Source organism: Acipenser ruthenus, chromosome 5 (assembly GCF_902713425.1).
Source record: "Acipenser ruthenus chromosome 5, fAciRut3.2 maternal haplotype, whole genome shotgun sequence".
NCBI lineage: Eukaryota > Metazoa > Chordata > Actinopteri > Acipenseriformes > Acipenseridae > Acipenser > Acipenser ruthenus.
Genome location: NC_081193.1, coordinates 37,093,726 through 37,111,842, shown reverse-complemented (window position 1 = coordinate 37,111,842; position 18,117 = coordinate 37,093,726). Strand labels below are relative to the sequence as shown.

The window sequence follows — 18,117 nt, the reverse complement described above, 5'->3', positions numbered from 1 at the left end:
ACCTTTGACAGCAATTACAGCTGTGAGTCTGTTGGGATAGGTCTCTACCAACTTTTCACACGTAGATTTGGCAATATTTGACCATTCTTCTTTACAAAACTGTTCAAGCTCTGTCAAGTTCCTTGGGTAGCGTTGATGGACAGCAATCTTCAAGTCATGCCACAAATTTTCGATTGGATTTAGGTCGGGGCTCTGACTGGGCCACTCAAGGAATTTTACCTTTTTGTTCCTTAGCCACTCCAGTGTAGATTTGGCTGTGTGCTTTGGGTTGTCATGCTGAAAGGTGAACTTCTGTCTCAGTTTCAGCTTTCTTGAAGAGGGCAGCAGGTTTTCCTCAAGGACTTCTCTGTACTTTGCTCCATTCTTTTTCCCTTCTATCCTGACTAGTGCCCCAGTCCCTGCCGATGATAAACATCCCCATAACATGACGCTGCCACCACCATGCTTCACAGTAGGGATGGTGTTCTTTGGGTGATGCGCTGTGTTGGGTTTGCACCAAACATAACGCTTTGCATTTAGGCCAAAAAGTTCAATTTGAGTTTCGTCAGAACACACAAATTTGCCACATGGCTACAGAATCTCCTGAGTGTTTTTTTGCATACTTCAAACAGGATTAAAGGTGGTCTTTCTTGAGTAAAGTACAGGCCAGATTTGTGGAGTGCTTGGGATATTGTTGTCACATGCACACTTTGACCAGTCTTAGCCATAAAAGTCTGTAGCTCTTGCAAAGTTGACATTAACCTCTTGGCAGTCTCTCTGATCAGTCTCCTTCTTGCTCGGTCGTCCAGTTTGGAGGGACGGCCTGATCTAGGCAGGGTCTTGGTGGTGCCATACACCTTCCACTTCTTAACCGTGCGCCAAGGGATATTCAAGGCCTTTGATATTTTTTTATACCCATCCCCTGATCTGTGCCTTTCAACAGCTTTTGTACCAGAGTTCTTTTGAAAGCTCCTTGGTGCTCATGGTTGAGTCTTTGCTTTGAAATGCACTACCCAGCAGAGGGAACCTACTGAATTTGTCCTGAAATCATGTGAATCACTACAATTTAACACTGGTGGAGGCCACTTAACTTGGTGTGTAATTTTGAAGGTGATTGGTTACACCTGAGCTAATTTAGGATTGCTGTTACAAGGGGGGTGGACACTTATCCAACCAAGCTATTTTAGTTTTAGTTTTTTTTATTAATTTTCTACAAACTTATAGAATATTTTTTTCACTTGGAAGTTGTGGGGTAGGATGTGTTGATCATTGAAAAAAAAAAAAAACGATTTTAATGCATTTTAATTCCAGGCTATAAGGCAACAAAAGGTGAACATTTTTAAAATGGGGTGTAGACTTTCTATTGGCACTATCCTGAGCATCAAAAGAAATGTATCACTATTATAACACATTTAGTAAAGAAATAAGGTATATAAATGATAGAAATTGACAATGTTTTTGGTTTCTTTTTAATTGCTCGATCATTAATCCTTGACCATGACATGCTTTAGTGACTGACTGAAGCATATTCACTTAATCACCTAATTAGTGAGACAAGTTGATTGGACACTGGATATGGAGTGATTTCAGCTGTTGAATTGTAAGCTTGAATAAAAGCAATAAAGAAAATCACAGAAAAAAAACAATATGCCACGTCTGTCAAGAGAGCAGCGCCTTCATGCAATTGGCATGTTGGAGGCTGGACTAGGGCAGTGTACTGTGTCATGTAAAACACAGTCGCAGTTTCGTTGAATTACAGCCAGACCACACTACTCCCCACATTCATGAAATGCATACTTCCATGTGGGCTAAGAAAGAAGTCGGGGTGGGGCTTGTATACTAAAATACTATTGTAGGCTAACAACAACAAAAAAAACATGTACTGTATTGTAATACGTGTCAAAATGCCGCGTCTGGCGGTTCTAGGTAGAAGTGCTTATAAAATGTTTGTTTGTTTGTTTGTTTGTTTTTGCAAATCTGCCTCTCAAACACAGTGAGGATATCAAATACATATATTTAGGGGAGAAGAAAATGATACCCAAATCTCACCCTCACAATGGGGGGGTTGACTTTTACTCGAGCAAATACAGTATGTCTAATGTTACAAGTACAGCGAGTTTTGTCTCAAAGTGGAAGGTAGTCTATATCACCAAACCACCACCCAGACAATTTAGCTGACCTTTTCAGTCTCTAATTGAGAGGGTCCCAGGACTGCATGGCAGGGTATGTTAGTCAAGATTACAATGACTGTCCCAGACCAGCCAGTGTGCCACTGTCTCTCTACATTTTTGCAGTAATTCTGTACTCCTCTATAGGGAAATAACCTCCCCTACAGATGGGTATTTATAGACAGTTACAATGAAAATCAACTGTTTGTTTGGGCTTGATGTTCCTGTTGACTTGTCTATTTCCTGTTTACTTTTCTATTTCATGCTTTTTCTTTTTGTGGTATTTAATAGTAAAGAGCTTGGTAAAGTCCTGCTGGAAAGAAAAATGAGGACATGGGAGTTAAATTACAGTACGGGACTGATGGTTATGCACAAGATATAATACCATAGATTTGAGCTAATCTCACAGTATCCATTGCTATCCTAAATGGCTGCAAATGCCACAGTATTGTATACTCAGAATACACACGTTTTGTTGTCTTGTGCCTACTTTTACTTCATTTTAAAATGTTACATGAAATGCAGTAATACAATTATATGAATAATTTTAAAATAATAAGTGTTCCATGATCCTTTACTGTATATTATTCCACATAATGTGTTCCTTTTGTGCTACTGTACTAGTTGGATACAGCTTTACCACTTTGAAGGATGATTTTCAGATGGCAACATTTTCAAATAGGTCTTTATCCAGCTGCCTTAGCCGATAGTGATTTTCCCTCTCAGTATGATCTGTCTTGTATGCACATGTCGAAATGAACTAAAGGACCATTTTCCTGCTGTTTTGCAGTATTTGGTTGGCTAATCTTTACTGTTTTCCAGGGCTGATATTCTAGCCTATTTAATAAACCATCTTTATTATTCATATTGATACACTATACAAAATATATAGTCTCTCCTTTTTTATGTGAAAGTCTGTTTGAAAATGTTGTATCGGCAGCAACTTGGAATGGATAATCGGGGACTCTGAACTAGACTTGATTTTATAGTACTGGCGCAATCCAGGCTTGAATGCAGTGGGGTCAATTCTAATTCTAAATACAGCATAACTGTTTGGTGAAATTTCAATTACAATGCTATTTTGTTCATTTACCATTAGTTACAATTATTCTGCAGTAACTGGAATTATAATTACACAAAAAGTTACATAAATAGCTCCACACATTAGCATGTTTACTTGCTGTATTCTACCAAGCAGTAATCACTGTGCTAATAACGATTTTTCAAACAAATGGGGTCACTAAAAATGGTTGAAAATGTTCGCTAAATATAAAACACAGCATGGAACTGTGAATGATTGAGCTTGGAAATGTGTGTAATTGAACTGTAAGTGATCGCTTATATGGTGATTACAATTACCCAGGCGTGCTAAGGTTCAATTACAGTTAAATTTGTACTTGACCCCAGGTCTGATTTCAGACGAACTAGATTTTATAAAAGTTGTAAATTGCTACAATTGTGTAAAGTATTGTAGAATTAATCTTGTATTGTTTTCTCTCTCTCCCCCCCCCCCCCACATACACATTTTTTGGTAGTGAAAACCAGCTCAATATCTGTTGGAATATCCTCCAGACCAGTGATTTTCTACAGTACCATTACTTTGGTAATTTACCTTTTTAATCACTGGCTTTGCAGGGTCCTGTGATGCATTTGAAAGAATGTATATACTGTACATTCAAGCCTGTTTTTATATAAATTGTTAATGTGACTAGGTCTTTATAATATCACCAGGGAAATTTTCACTCAAGTTAATATAAATCACATTTATTAGTCATACAGTGGATTTCCACTCCACTTAATATAACTTTGGGGAATAAAAGCATAAGATAAAAAGATACAAGAAGTGGCTGTATTGAAATGGGCCACCATATAGTAGTAGTGTGTTTGTTTACTGCTGTTATTATTATTATTATTATTATTATTATTATTATTATTATTATTATTATTATATCTATTTATATTGTGCCTTTCATAGTGGACCACCATCACAAAGCGCTTTACAGAGGTAGGCTGTGAACTGTGCATTATATGCAGAGTCACTTACTATAGGACATTGATTTAACATCTCATCCGCAGGATAGAGCACAAGGAGGTTAAGTGACTTGCTCAGGGTCACACAGTGAGTCAGTCAGTGGCAGAGGTGGGGTTTGAACAGGTGACCTTCTGGTTACTAGCCCTGGACTTCAACCACTGGACCACACTGCCTCCTAAGTATGCATTTGATTATGCACATGTACAGTATAATAGACTGTATATTGAAAATAAATTGTACTGATTAACACTTTCTAGTACTGTATTTCGAGTTCCACAGACATAGTTGTCGTATCAAAACGTCTGTTTTAATGCTTATTGGTTAACTCTTTGAAGTGGTTATCAAAAGGTTTTACTGCTGAATAGGGGTATTTTTATAAAAATCCTCAAGTGCAAGAGTTTTGGCATAGAAGGAAAGACAGGTCTAGAAAGGCCAACAATATTTACAAAGTATTTGCACTTGCTGCCATTCAACTAATTAAAGTTGTTGGGAGTGCCAGTGGTAACTTAATTAACAGCTGTTGATGATCTTCCCTGACAAGCAAGCAGATTAAAATCTAAATTCTAGGTACAGCTCAATAGTGCATAATTTCGCAAGGAATAGGGGAAAATGTTTTCTGATCATTCCCTTTTTGATTGATTAACAGAGATGATGTTTCCAAACAACCGAAGGGCTCAATCTGTAAAGCCCCGAGTCTCGCACTTTAAACTGATTCTATAGTCTTAAGCCCCTTTCACACTGCCATGCTCTACCCGGGTCGCGACGCGATGTCATGTGGGTCGGCTAAGCGATTTCACAGGGTTGACCTGGGTGACAGTAGCAAATACACAACGTACATAGCAATACCCCGGAACCAGCTTGTTATGGCCGCTTCCATCCAAGCATCTCTGGATTGAATTGTTGGCCCAAATGTCGATTTAAAGCAAATGTTTCTTCATCTCTGCTGCAATCATGGTGTGTCTTAATCAACAAAAAATATGGCTAAACAGAAATTTTCCTTGCGGAAGTGAAACTGTTACACAGGCATGGCTGTTTATTATTTTGTCGGCTTACAAATGGCCATCATGCAGTTTGTCTCACTCAACCCTGGTCAAAGCGTGTCAACCCACATCCTGAGGTGGGTCGCTGTCACCTGGGTATGACCCAGGTATGTGGTTTCACACTACATAGGATTGTGAACCGGGTAGCCAGAACCTGGTTCCGGACCTGGGTAGGCGTGCCAGTGTGAAAGGGTGTTTTTGTTTAGTTTTTCTTTCTGCATTTTGTTTTGATATCTATTTGGGGGAGGGGGCAGCAAATTGTTTAGCTTTACACTGCACTGTTAACTACAAAATGTCATTCTGATAAGCAGTGGGCTGTCTTTGAGTGGCAGACAGAGAGCTGTATTTCTTATCCTACTTATACAATCTTTGCCATCTTCACAGTGGAATACAAAGGAAGGCTATTCATTGTTGAAGGCTTATATTTAATTCTGCATTAATTCAAACCAGAAGCCCAGCTTGGAAATAGTTTCACTGTAATTTGGGATGGCTTCTGTTGAATGGCAGAATCGACAAGCTCTTGTAGCAATTTCTGAAGCACATTGTGTGCTAATCAATGTAAATCGAACCCTGGCATGCAGTTACACAGGTACAATAGACCTTCTGTCAGAAACAAAATTATTTCCTCTGTTTTTTTTTTAAATATGTGGCAGGCAGATGTTCTATTTAAACATCACTAGAATTAGCCTGATTCCTGATTGATATGCTTTAGAGGTGCATAAGGATACATAATTTAGAAATGCACATTAAGCCTGACATGAAGTCAGAATACACGTTTACAAATTCCATCTTCATTTTGTGTCTTTTCCGCGAAATAAACAGCATTGTTTCACAAACTTTAAGCATTGCAAGTGTAGCACACGGTACAGAACTGTTTGGAGATGCCCTCATTAGCCTTGTGTACAGCTCTCCAGAGGAGAAAAGAACTGTCAACCTAATTTGTAAACAGGGGCAAGCAAGAAAGACTTGCAATGTCTATGGTTTATAATAAGAAGGCTTCGAATGAAGAATTGTTTGCTTAATAAAACTGAATGTAATATTAAATATTTTAAAATCCAGTTATCGTGTTTGAAGAGGTACAAAACCCACCTTAGTAAAGACTCTTTTTGACTCTCTTTGACAGGCAGCCACAATAAGGCTCTTCAGTGGAAACCTGGGAGGGAACTACACGAACCAAATGTTCAAAATGTATATGCTTTCTGATCAATTGACGCTATTAATATGTTCAGGTTAAGACCTTGTTAAAATTTTGCATCATGAGGAAGTGTGTGTTGTCTAAGATAGATAGTTATAATGAGGATTGATTGTATAAAATATATTTTGACTGTCTTTGCTGTGCCTTCTAGAAAGTTTGACACAGGTTGAGAATTGATACTATGCAGTGAGTTCTTGCAGTGACATCTATAGATTACTTTTTAATTGTGGTATAAAAAATTGAACCCCTCCTGCAAAGTGGTTAAACATTTTTATAGTGTTTGCAAGAGCCTTTGTAAATACTGTTTCCATTGTCAAGTGAATCTATTCTTCTTTTATGTATCTGTAAGGGATATTGATTACAGAAGGTGTTTTTTTGGCATTAATGATTTGTGAAAAGATGATAGGTTGTTTAGCTGCATGTTATGTGGATTCAATCTTTATTACAGAGAGGCTCTCTAAATGACATAAGCTATCACACATGAATTTATAGCAGCTGTTGTAAATTACTGAAGCTACGTCTGAATTGTGCTCCATTGGAGTTTCTCCCTGACTGGATCAATACTTTTGATTAATATCATCTGGTTCAAATTGCACACTTGAATTTGCAATGTACCTGCTCTTAGTTGAGTAATATTGAGACTATGTAAGAGAGTAAATGGCTTTCATTTTGCACTTTATATCAGGCATCTGTTGAAGGAATCTCCTACGATTTGGTCTAATTCTGGTACTGTAAATTTATGAAGGTAGATGTAGACTCAGGGCTGCCAGATTGGCGGTTTTCCAGCCAAATTTGGCTTGTTTTTAAAACATCTAGCAGGTAAATATTGTCTTTTGGCTATTTTTACCATGCATGGTTTTTTTTCTATTCCTTTTGATTACGAAGTTGTCATCAGTGCAGGACTTCCATCACCACAATGCCCTGCATACTCTACCTTTGTTCTGAAGCTCAGCATCCAATAAAATGACACATCACACAAATGCGCACACTTGCATTCAGCAAATCCAACTGAAGAAAATGGTGACCCCGCCTACTTCTTTCCTCAGGACTGGTTAATACGGGTATTCTTACAGATGATTGACACTCATATGCATTTGACCTGGGTTCTTGTTTAATTGTAAAATAGGAAGAAATAAAAAGGTTTTTGTAATTTTTTAGATAGATTTATTTATTTATTTTAGGCAGAATAGACTTACAAATCATGCCGGATTCCAGAATGCACAAGTTCTGGATCGTAGACACTATTGCACAATCCATTTCAATAGGAATTTGGTTGGAACCAAAATCCTGCCCAATTATAGAGTGCCAATTTGTAGAAGGGCTGAATTACACAGGTTTTACTGTATCTCCAACATTTCTGAACAAAGAAAACATTAAAACACATATTACTTGTAATATCGAAACATTTTTAATAATTACATGTATCTAATGTTGAATGATACAAAGTACAGAGTAAATCTGGATGTCTTCCTTACTGCCCAATGGCATTGTTAGAGGATCAAAGTAGATCTTATTATGTTTCCTCTTACTGCATATTGTCCTACTGCAAATTCAGAAAGTGACCATATGCAATAAGGGTGTTTTTCAAAGAATATTTGAATTGTTTCTCTGCTTCATCCTAATAGACTATTGTTGTATCATTAGGTTTAGTTAGGTGAATCAATGGCTTTCAAATCAATAGGCTTTTTCTTTTGTTATAGATTTGGGTTTTTTTAAACTAATGCAAGAATACAAATCTGTTTTTTTTTTTGTACAGTAATGATATATTGATTGTTTTATTTCCTTGTGCTAATCTGTTTATTTATTGCTGTACTATTAATTGTGAAGCGCTCTGAGATGATTTCTTTTAAGGGTGCTATACAAAATAAAGTTTATTATTATATGAATATCTGTTTCATTCTTGCTGGGACCCTATGTACATTCTATCAAATGCAAAGTTTTCTCGTTTCTTGAAAGAAGCACTCTAGGTGTTAGAAAACTGAAATCAGTAATTGAGCCCCCCAATATCGAATCAATCGATAAAATGAGTGCTTTTTTTTGTCGTACTGCAAACTCAGATCGCTGTCCTTTTTTTTTTTTTTCTCTCACCCTCCTTTATGACAGGAATTTCGGTTGGTGCTATGTTTTTAACTTGACTGATCAGGTAAAACAGCCGAAGCTGCTGGGTATTTGTGGATAATGCAGTGGTTGCGGTTTTGAATGGTTTCAGTGTGTCACGGATATTTTCAACAACTGACCATTCGTTAGTTAACAACTCCAGATGTGAGAGCTCTTTTTCAAACATTACAGTGTCTACTGCAGCCTGTTGCTCTGATGCACGGCAAATCATGTCATAGGTGCTGTTCCAGCGTGTCACACAGTCATCGATTTACATTTTCATTTGTCAAGCCAAGCAACTTTTGCTTATCCTCCAGAAGACTTTTGTCAGTTGGCAACCTACTAAAACGTGCGGCCGAAAGTTTGAGCCTGGTAGCATTGTTTCAATCGGTCCAATAGTCAGCCCCTTTTGTACAGCAAGGTTAATTGTGTGAGCCACTCACGGGATATTGACCAAGTAGAGGTGTCTTTCTAGTAGTTCAGTATCAGTAGTGACAGCAATTACTCACACGCTTATATTATATTTCTGAAATGCACTCCGCAACATTTTCTTTTGGGTGACTTCCTTTGAGTTCTTTAGTTTGCAGAACAAAATTTTGCAGTTCCCAGGAATCAGTGATCCAGTGTGCTCTTATAGTAACCTAAGAATCTGTGGCTAACAAGGTCCAACCACCAGTAGTTGAAGCAATGACCTTACAGTTGTGCAGTTTTTTTTTTTTTTTTTTTACATTTGCACAAGTGGTATCATACAGTTTAACTCTGTGTTTTAAAATTGTTGTGCAACTGAGAATGTGGTATCTCGGCTCCATTTCACTGCAAAATTCCCAGAAACCCTTACCCTCAATGAAGTTGATGGGTCGCATATCTTTGCTGATGAATTTTACAAGAGCTTTGGTAATTGCTTCACTTCGTTGACCAGGTAGTATAGCAGCAGAAGTTTGCTGAAAAAACTCTGTCTTTCGTGGCTGTTTAGGAAATGAAGGCCCAGTCGTTTCTGAATCCTTACCGTGTATTTTGCTGTAGTGAAGCGGGTGGTGGTTTTCCAAATGGCTTCTCATGTTTGTTGTATTTGAATGGTAGGGAAGTTCGCGTTTGCTCCAGTATATACTTTTCAAACCAGGTGGTGTAGTGATTGTTTGCTCAGGAGCACTTGTATCCGCCAAACTGCAGTCACTTTTGTCAGACATTTTTTTTCAATATGAAAACGAACCGGAAGAGAATGAACCAGTTTTGCGGCAATTAGTTTTTATTATTTTCTCCCCAATTTGAAATGCCCAATTATTTTTAGGCTCAGTTCACCGCTACCACCCCTGCGCTGACTCGGGAGGGGCGAAGATGAACACACGCTGTCCTCCGAAGCGTGTGCCGTCAGCCGCCTGCTTCTTTACACTCTGCAGACTCACCGTGCAGCCGCCTCAGAGGACAACGCAGCTCTGGGCAGCTTACAGGCAAGCCCGCAGGCGCCCGGCCAGACTACAGGGGTCGCTGGTGTGCGGTGAGCCGAGGACACCCTGGCCGACCTAACCCTCCCTCCCCCCGGGCGACGCTCAGCCAATTGAGCGCCGCCCCCTGGGAGCTCCCGTCCACGGTCGGCTGTGGAATAGCCTGGACTCGAACCGGCGACATCCAGGCTATAGAGCACATCCTGCACTCTAGCGAGTGCTTTTACTGGATGCGCCACTCAGGAGCCCTCAAAATGTCTTCTGAATTCACAACATCCGTGGCTTTAATTCAACCCGTTCAGACAGAGACATTTCATTAGTTTCTGACCCCTCTTCCAAAGTTCAGCATTTTTAATGGTTCATCTCTCCTAACTGCTCGCTCTGGCACAGGTTCAGAGGGATGGAAACAGGTTTCTGAATATGCATGACATGCCTTGTATAAGCACGATGTCCGCTTTACTGACCTCTATCCAGTTAGAGCAAAGATGCAAGATGTACAGTGGGTGAACCTCCATCCATATGAATATTTATGTTTGTACTCAAAATGAGCATAAGATATTGTGACATAGACAACTTTATAACCTAGGCAAATTGCTTGGCATGTAGTGTTTTCACTTAAGGTTTTATTACTGGTTCTTCCATCCTAACCCACCAAAATACCTGCTTTATTTATTTATTGCCATTTATATAGGGCTTGTCTTGCATATTCATAAACCTACTCCTGCCTCTCTGAACCTGAGCCTCTCTGTGCTGGTAAGACATTGAATCAACCAAAAAAATACTGAACTTTAGGAGAAATATCTCTGATTGAACAGGTTGGATTGAAGCCAGCGATGATGTGAATTGAAAAGAGATTTTGACAGGAAGACACATTGAATAACCGATGTGAAATAAAAATAACTGGTCAAAACTGACATATCCGACCACCACATAACCGCCCTGATCAATTAACCGCCTTGCTAAATAAATATTAAAATGAGGCTACGAGAGTAATGGTATTAGCAGCAAGTGCAGCATCCGTCTTTTGGTGTATTCCCCTTTGAGAGGCAGGCTGTGTGCGTGTGTCAGTCAGCTGTGTGTAGCGGTGACGATTCAATACACCAGTTGAGAAAGCTTTGTGTTTTACTCTTTTTTGTGCAATGTGTTTATATGATGGAGCGCACGGTTGCAGATATTGGCAGCGTGTTGTTGTAGCTTTTAAATGCATATGAATTAAACAAAGCAAGCTTCATAAACACAATGCTTACCGGCCGTTTGTTTTAAACAGCCAAAGCAATTTTTAAACCAAGCTTCTTATCGACTGTTGGCAATATCAAGAAAGAGCGCAAAGTACCGTGACAGAGATATTAAGAAAGCAGAACCAGGGAGGCAGGGACTTCTAGGGTTAAGAAAGAAGCCATCAGTTGCAGGTTACTGTACATTTACTGTTTGTTTTGTATTATTATTTTTTTTTTAAAGCTTTGCGTGGAGATGGCTTATAGTCAACCACATAGCAACACTGTATATTGTAGTCTAATTAATCTTGTTTTTTTTTACGTTTGCTTACTTTAAAGCAAAGTATTTCCCCTTGTTTAAAGCAGTTTGAGTGTTGTTTTTGTTCATTAACCTATTTATGCATGTGTAAATGTCGTTTTCTGTAGATGTTCGCAAATCCGACATTCACCTATCTACCTATACCCCAGTCCACAGGGGGTCGGATATGCGACGTTGTACTGTATGTTGAAAAAGATATTGCAAGATTACAGTATTGCTTTAAACCCAACAATCTGTTCAGTAACGCCTTTAATGAGTGGTTTACTGGTAGATTCCAATTTTGTTTAAATACTCTAATAAATCAGAAGAGCTTACACTATGTTTCAGTAATCGCAGGATTCATGTTACAATAAGCAACTTCATAGATATAGATACAGCAGCTAGATAAAAAACAAACAAAAAAAAAAACAACCTTTTTTGCTTTTGAAAAAGTTTGCTTTGAATCTTTATACACTGGCTCTCAGGTTTCTATAGTTAAGCTTTTGGAAGGGCTTTGTAAGCTGTCAATTTCACTGCATTTCCCCCTTCTGTGAACTGATACTTAGGATCATTGTTGCATATAGAAATTCGGTTTCTAGCTCATGTTCCCAAAGAAATAGATTAAGTTTTATTCCTCTTCTGGGTTTGCGAGTAGATTGCTAAATATTTGAGAACAATGGATATAATCCCCTTTGTGGAAGCAGACCAACATAACCTTTGGTTCCTGGTTGTGCTGCATACAAACATTCAATGGACTAGGTGGCTCACAACAAACCACATCCTTCCTGTGGTGTGTATTACATCTGAACCTGAAAATCAGAAAGTAATGCAGGTTTTACGTCTTGCGTCAAGGTCTGTTTGACCTTGGTTACATTTCAGGAGGTGTTGCAGCTTCAGACAGGTACTGTTGCACATCAGAGCTTTTAAACTTACCAAAAGTTACCTTCAAGACAGTGCTTATGTTTCAGGTAATATCTTGATTTGTTGTGGCATGACTAGTTTTCAGAACATCAAAACGTTACACATCATCAAAATGTTTTTTTTTCTGTGTGTATTAATTTGGTAAAAATGTGTTTTGAATTCAATGTTTTATACAAACAATCTAAACAAAATGGATCACCTAAAAGTTGATTTTTCTTTTATTAAAAAAAAAAAAAAGATTAATCTTGTCCAGTTTACTCGACAGTAAACAAATTAATTCTTCTAACTACAGTATTTACAAAAATTTAAGTTGCCCCTGAATTCAAGTTGCTTTCCCAAATTCAAAAATCAAAAAAAAAAAAAAGTTGCATTTATATCATAATGAAAAAAAGCACAATAATTAACAACCCTTTAATTTCTAGGTGTGCATTAGTAATATAAGAGTAAGTCACCAACTATATTACAAATGGGAAAAGAATATATGTACTGTACAGTACTTACAGTATTGAACGGCAGTTTGCAGATGCTCCAAAATATATATACTGCTACTGTATGAAGAGTAATGACTGTAGTGGGCTTTACTGTGTACAGTAGCGCTCGTTCAAGCAAAGCGTGCCTGAATAATTGACATGCACAAATGTAAATTGGTCCCTGTACTGAAAAATCCAAGTCCTCCCCCAACCCCAAATTTGAACTTTTTTATTATTTTATTTTGGTCAAAAAAGTGTATATAAATTTGAATAAATACGGTATATAAAGTTAAATCAGAAGAGTTGCAAGAGTATTGTAGATAAGCAGTTGAATTAGTTTTAGTGAAAATCTAGGTTGCTGTCTCGTCTGCCCCCCCCCCCCCCCCCCCCCCACTGTTTTGAAATGGGTATGACCGACTGTCTTGGGTGCTACTACCCAAACCACAGATTTTCTAGGAAAAATTATTTGGTCTCTCATTCTAACATTACAGTAGTACTATACAGTAGACATATCAGATTCTTTCAACCAAAAAAAAAGAAATATTTCTAAAGTAAACAAGAGAAATGTTGATCATTTTGGTATAACATGGATTTGTTTGGTATTTTAGGGCTTCAAAATGACATTAGGTGGGAAAGCACATATTACCTTCCCTCAGTTTGGACAGGTTCACAAGTTTTAGTCTACCTTTCACAGTAAAATTAGGAGTGTGGGCCTTTGCAATTTTTTTTTTTTTTTTTTTTTTTTTTGAGGGACTGAAGTTCTGCCAAAAGTGGGGCCTCAGGAAGTGGGAGTGTGCTTGGTTAGAGAGCTGTGGGAGAGGAGGGGAGAGGGTGGATGCGGATTAAAATAATAAACAGCTGCTGGAAATAGATGGATTACTGCACCTAGCTTATACCTTGTCAGACCAGTAAAAAGTAGACAGAAGGGATTTCCAAGCACTGTGGATGTTGAGGAGACTTGGCATGTGGGACACTATATGCCGAAAGGCACTATGGGCCCAGAAGAGCCAATCCTTTTAAAAACCAGCCAACCAGCCATGTCTTGCTTACTCTTCAGGGTGAATCACTCTTTTTTTTATTATTGTGATTTGTTAATATCATCCAGCCCTTTCTTTTATTTCCTGTAAAGCATGCTAAATGGACCTGGACTATGTGCAGTTGTGTTTAGAGCTCTTTTTAGAAGTGTAATTGAGAACAAAAGCTGGAGCTAGGGCCCAGGAGGAAAGATGTTCTGATTGCTGGAGTCTGCAGGTCATTAGAGAGGTGAACAAACAGGGGAATCAAGGGCCAGTTGAAGGGACCGTCATGGAACCTGGTAAATAAATAGCTCTTTGGAACTATCCAGGGACTTTCCTCAAACTTCACGGACAGTACAATACATGTACATTGTGCGACAGAGAAAAGATGAAGTTACTATGCAGCCGAGCAAGACGAGAATACTACTGCTGTGCTAGTGGGAGATGCATGCCCTGGACATTGCAGCGGTGGGGAAATTCTTTCAAGTGGAGAACATGTGGCATTGAATGGGGGACTTTTAACTGAAAGATGTAGCTTATTAATGAATATTGTACCTGATGATGATTGGCCTGAACCTCAGCTTGCAGGAGTTGCTCAGAAGATTTGAGCAGGTATAGTAAAAACAGAACTGTGGTCGGTGTGAGGTGTGCTTGTAGCCTTTTTGTCAAACGTGTGTAAAACACCACAACCCATTTGCTGTTGTATAACTGATACACATTCATGTTTTTTAGACTGTAACAAGTTAACCTAATTTAGAGTCTTGGATAAACATTGCTATAGCCAGCAATCTGCATAAGCAAGGAAGAATATGAATATGTCTACAATGTACATTATATATTAATGTTTTAATGTCTTCATCTCAGACTTGTTATGAAAGGTGTTAAGGCAAAAATAAAAAATACTCCAGTGATGTACGTAAATGTGAAATATTATGGCTGCTGCTATAAAATGCTTCATAGAACAATGCTTCAATAACTTGGCTTTTGAGAAATCGTTAAGTAATGACTTAAGCAAAAATGTAAGCAGGGAGGAAGTGCAAGGTTACTCATTTAAAATAATGACTTTCTAGTAGCAGCTGGTAACAATGGGGCATCGTGGTGTATGGTGGGTTCTGTCAGTAAGTTCAGTTTTATAGCTGTAGCACCTTTTGCAATGCTTTGTTCCTACTACTTAGTCCCCACTGAGACTTTCTAATTGTCTGCAATAAGAGAGCTCTGGAGGTCTAATTGCTCGGTCAGTTTAATTGCTCGGTCAGCAATTAAACATCTCACATCTCCACTGACCCTGAGATGGTTCTACCTGTGTCTTGTACTTGGCGCCAACATGCTTAGTGTAAACCAATGCCTTTGACAGAAAAACCGAGTTTGTTCAAAATACTTAAATCCCAGGCCTCCTTGTAATTGCCGGTTTAATTTCCGTTTAAAAGCCTGTATTTCATGAAAATAATGATTCAGTTAAAATAACACACTGACTTTTCAACCAAGTAGTTCTCCTAATTAAATACTGGCAATGTTCTGTGTAAATACAATAGAATTTCAGTCTAAGGATTTCTGTGACCTAAAGAACATTTGTAATCAACTTGTGCCGCTGGTGTATATATAAAACGCAGTAGCTAGCTGCAGCCCAGGTCGTACCACTCGACCACTGTTTGTAAACTGGTTGTTAATTGCAGCCACATGTTTGTTGAAATGTAGTTTTGCCACATAAGAATGAGCCATTGTGTTGCGGTTTTTAAAATGAACCCTTCAGAGCTTCGAAGACTATATATAAGTTTTTATATATCTCTTGTCTTGTGCAGGGGTACTATTTTGACCTTTTTTTTTCATGTTCAAGGCCATTTCACCCCAGATTTCAAAATGTAAACACCACCTCTGCACAGCAATAGCGGACTTAGTTTACAATCCAAAATAAGAGATGTACGTGTTTGTTCAGTAATAGTCGGTGGTTGTTTGATTTCCACCTGTTTTATAAATGCATTTCTGGTTAGTAATTTATGGTCCAGCATATCTTTTACATTTTATCGTGCTTGTTTTCTTTGTTTAAACCTTACATTAACCCTCTGGGTACTAAGGCACGGCCACTGCACCATACCCTACAGGACTACACGTCACACACACAAATAAATGCACTTGTGATAGAGCAGCAAATTATTTAATTTTACACCAAACAAAAAAATAATAATTGTATGAAACCTATATATCACAAGAAACTTAAGACATTGAAGTTTTTTGTTCCATCTTTTATTAATATAATTTCTAGACTGAATATAGAAAAATTTATTAGCAAAGAAACTCATGTTATACGAATGTGTTATTTTTGTCCTCAAAACATCCATTATTTTCAGAATCAACCATGCAAATAAACACTTTAAAAAAATACTACATACAAATCCCTAGCATGTTCTTTTTAAAATACTAAAACCACAAATGGTCTGCAAACAACATATAGAAAATATACACAATTTTGCAAGCAACACATCTACCTACAAACAGGCTAGAACCACAGGTAAACGTACTTGCCCTCAAAAACCATTTCTTTTTTTTATTATTTAATAAAAGTTGTTACATTTTTATACCAACACAAACATAAGGCGTTGGCTTCATTTTCACAATATTATATACATTTTAGTAATACAGGAATAAATATTATTACTAAGTGCAAAAATTAACTAGCCAAATGTTATCCTACCATCATTTTAAAAATAAAACAAGCAAATAAATGTTGAATAAATACTACAACAAATCCCGATGTATTCTTATTTATTTTTTGCTTTATAAAAAATGAATTCACATAAACACTTACAAAAATAGGCGTTGCTGCAAGTAATGCCATCAACAGAGAGCCGCAACGCGCTTCCATCCACAAACAGATATTTATTTACCAGCTATTTTTTTTTTTACAAAAAAAAAAACATGAATAAAAAAATATTTAACCACAATCGCCGATTCTCCTTCTTCGTCAGGATCACAACAAAACACTCACTAAATTCGTCATCTCTCAACCGTCAGCTCCGTGTTGTTGTTGTTTTTTTTTGTAACCAATAAAAAGCTGTATTTTGTTGTATAACTATTTAATTGGCTAATATTAATAGCAAAGGTCTCTACTATTGGTTGGCATATTTTGTTGCTAGGTAAAATAGTCCAATAAATACATTTCTGACAGCAAATGGGATGGACGATCTAGGGCCGACCATCGGCCCTCTAGTGCTTTTAACAGCATACATCACTTGGCCGGTCATTGGCCCAGTAGTACTCTGAGGGTTAAACAAAACCATAAAGCTTTGCATTTAATGCTTGTAGAAAACACTAGTTGATAATTTGGAAGTGGGCCAATTTTCTGTCAGAGCATTTGCTAGTATTTATGTTCCAAAGTGCTAGGTTTCTAAAGTAGGGCTGTCTTCCGCATTGTTTTTCACGCTGCTAGGGATTTGTTGAACACTTTAGCTCAGAACAGGCATCATCGCTCCTGTGGATTCCTCTGGAGAGAACATCTCAAACTTGTGTTCCCTGGATAACTTCTAGCTGATTGAACAGTTGTATCAAGAAGGCTGCTCTATATTAATGATACAATATATTCCATTGTTGTCATCTTTATTATGTGTGTTACTGTAGCTGCATGGCCAGCGCACATACCTTTCTGAATGATAGCTTGTAAGGCTGATTATGAACACCTTGTTGAATTGATCTGAAAATGTGTACACTGCTTCATAATGGGTAAAAAAAAAAAAGCGAATTCTTGTGTAAGTGTAGTGCATTAAATAGAGCTATTTCGTAAAACCACTAACTTTGTAAAAATGCTTTCTTACATATTCAAAATACATTGAAAATTCTAAATTTCTTCCCTAATGTCCATTCCAGGATATTCAGGCAGAGATTGATGCTCACAATGACATCTTTAAGAGCATCGATGGCAACAGACAGAAGATGGTGAAGGCTCTGGGAAGTTCTGAGGAGGCTGTGTTTCTCCAGCACAGATTGGATGATATGAACCAGCGCTGGAGCGAGCTGAAGGCAAAGTCTGCCAACATCAGGTCAGCAAAACACCTCTTTTCTCAAGGGAAGATAAAAATAAGTTTTTGATTTTTAGATTCAGTTGCATTAAAATATCTCTTTGTTCGCAATGTTGAGGCCATGCGGATTAAGACAGGGACTTGCAAGCATAAAGGATTAAATATTAGAATAGTAAAATGTATAAATAAGGAGAACAAAAAAGCCTAACTTAATGAATAAGTCATGTACAAAAAT

General features: G+C 37.8%; 1 protein-coding gene across 6 annotated transcripts in view; it reads left to right on the top strand.

Annotated features, from left to right (window-relative positions):
- Window positions 1-18,117, top strand: part of LOC117402749 (utrophin-like) — a 251,345-nt gene that overhangs the window by 144,585 nt on the left and 88,643 nt on the right. For 5 of the 6 annotated variants that reach the window (XM_059024118.1, XM_059024119.1, XM_059024120.1 and 2 more), the window contains one exon: window positions 17,731-17,903. In XM_059024118.1, the coding sequence (XP_058880101.1) occupies window positions 17,731-17,903 (173 nt within the window). Of the gene's footprint in view, window positions 1-13,785; window positions 14,485-17,730; window positions 17,904-18,117 lie in introns of those variants that run through there. The other variant, XM_059024122.1, reaches the window with a different exon arrangement.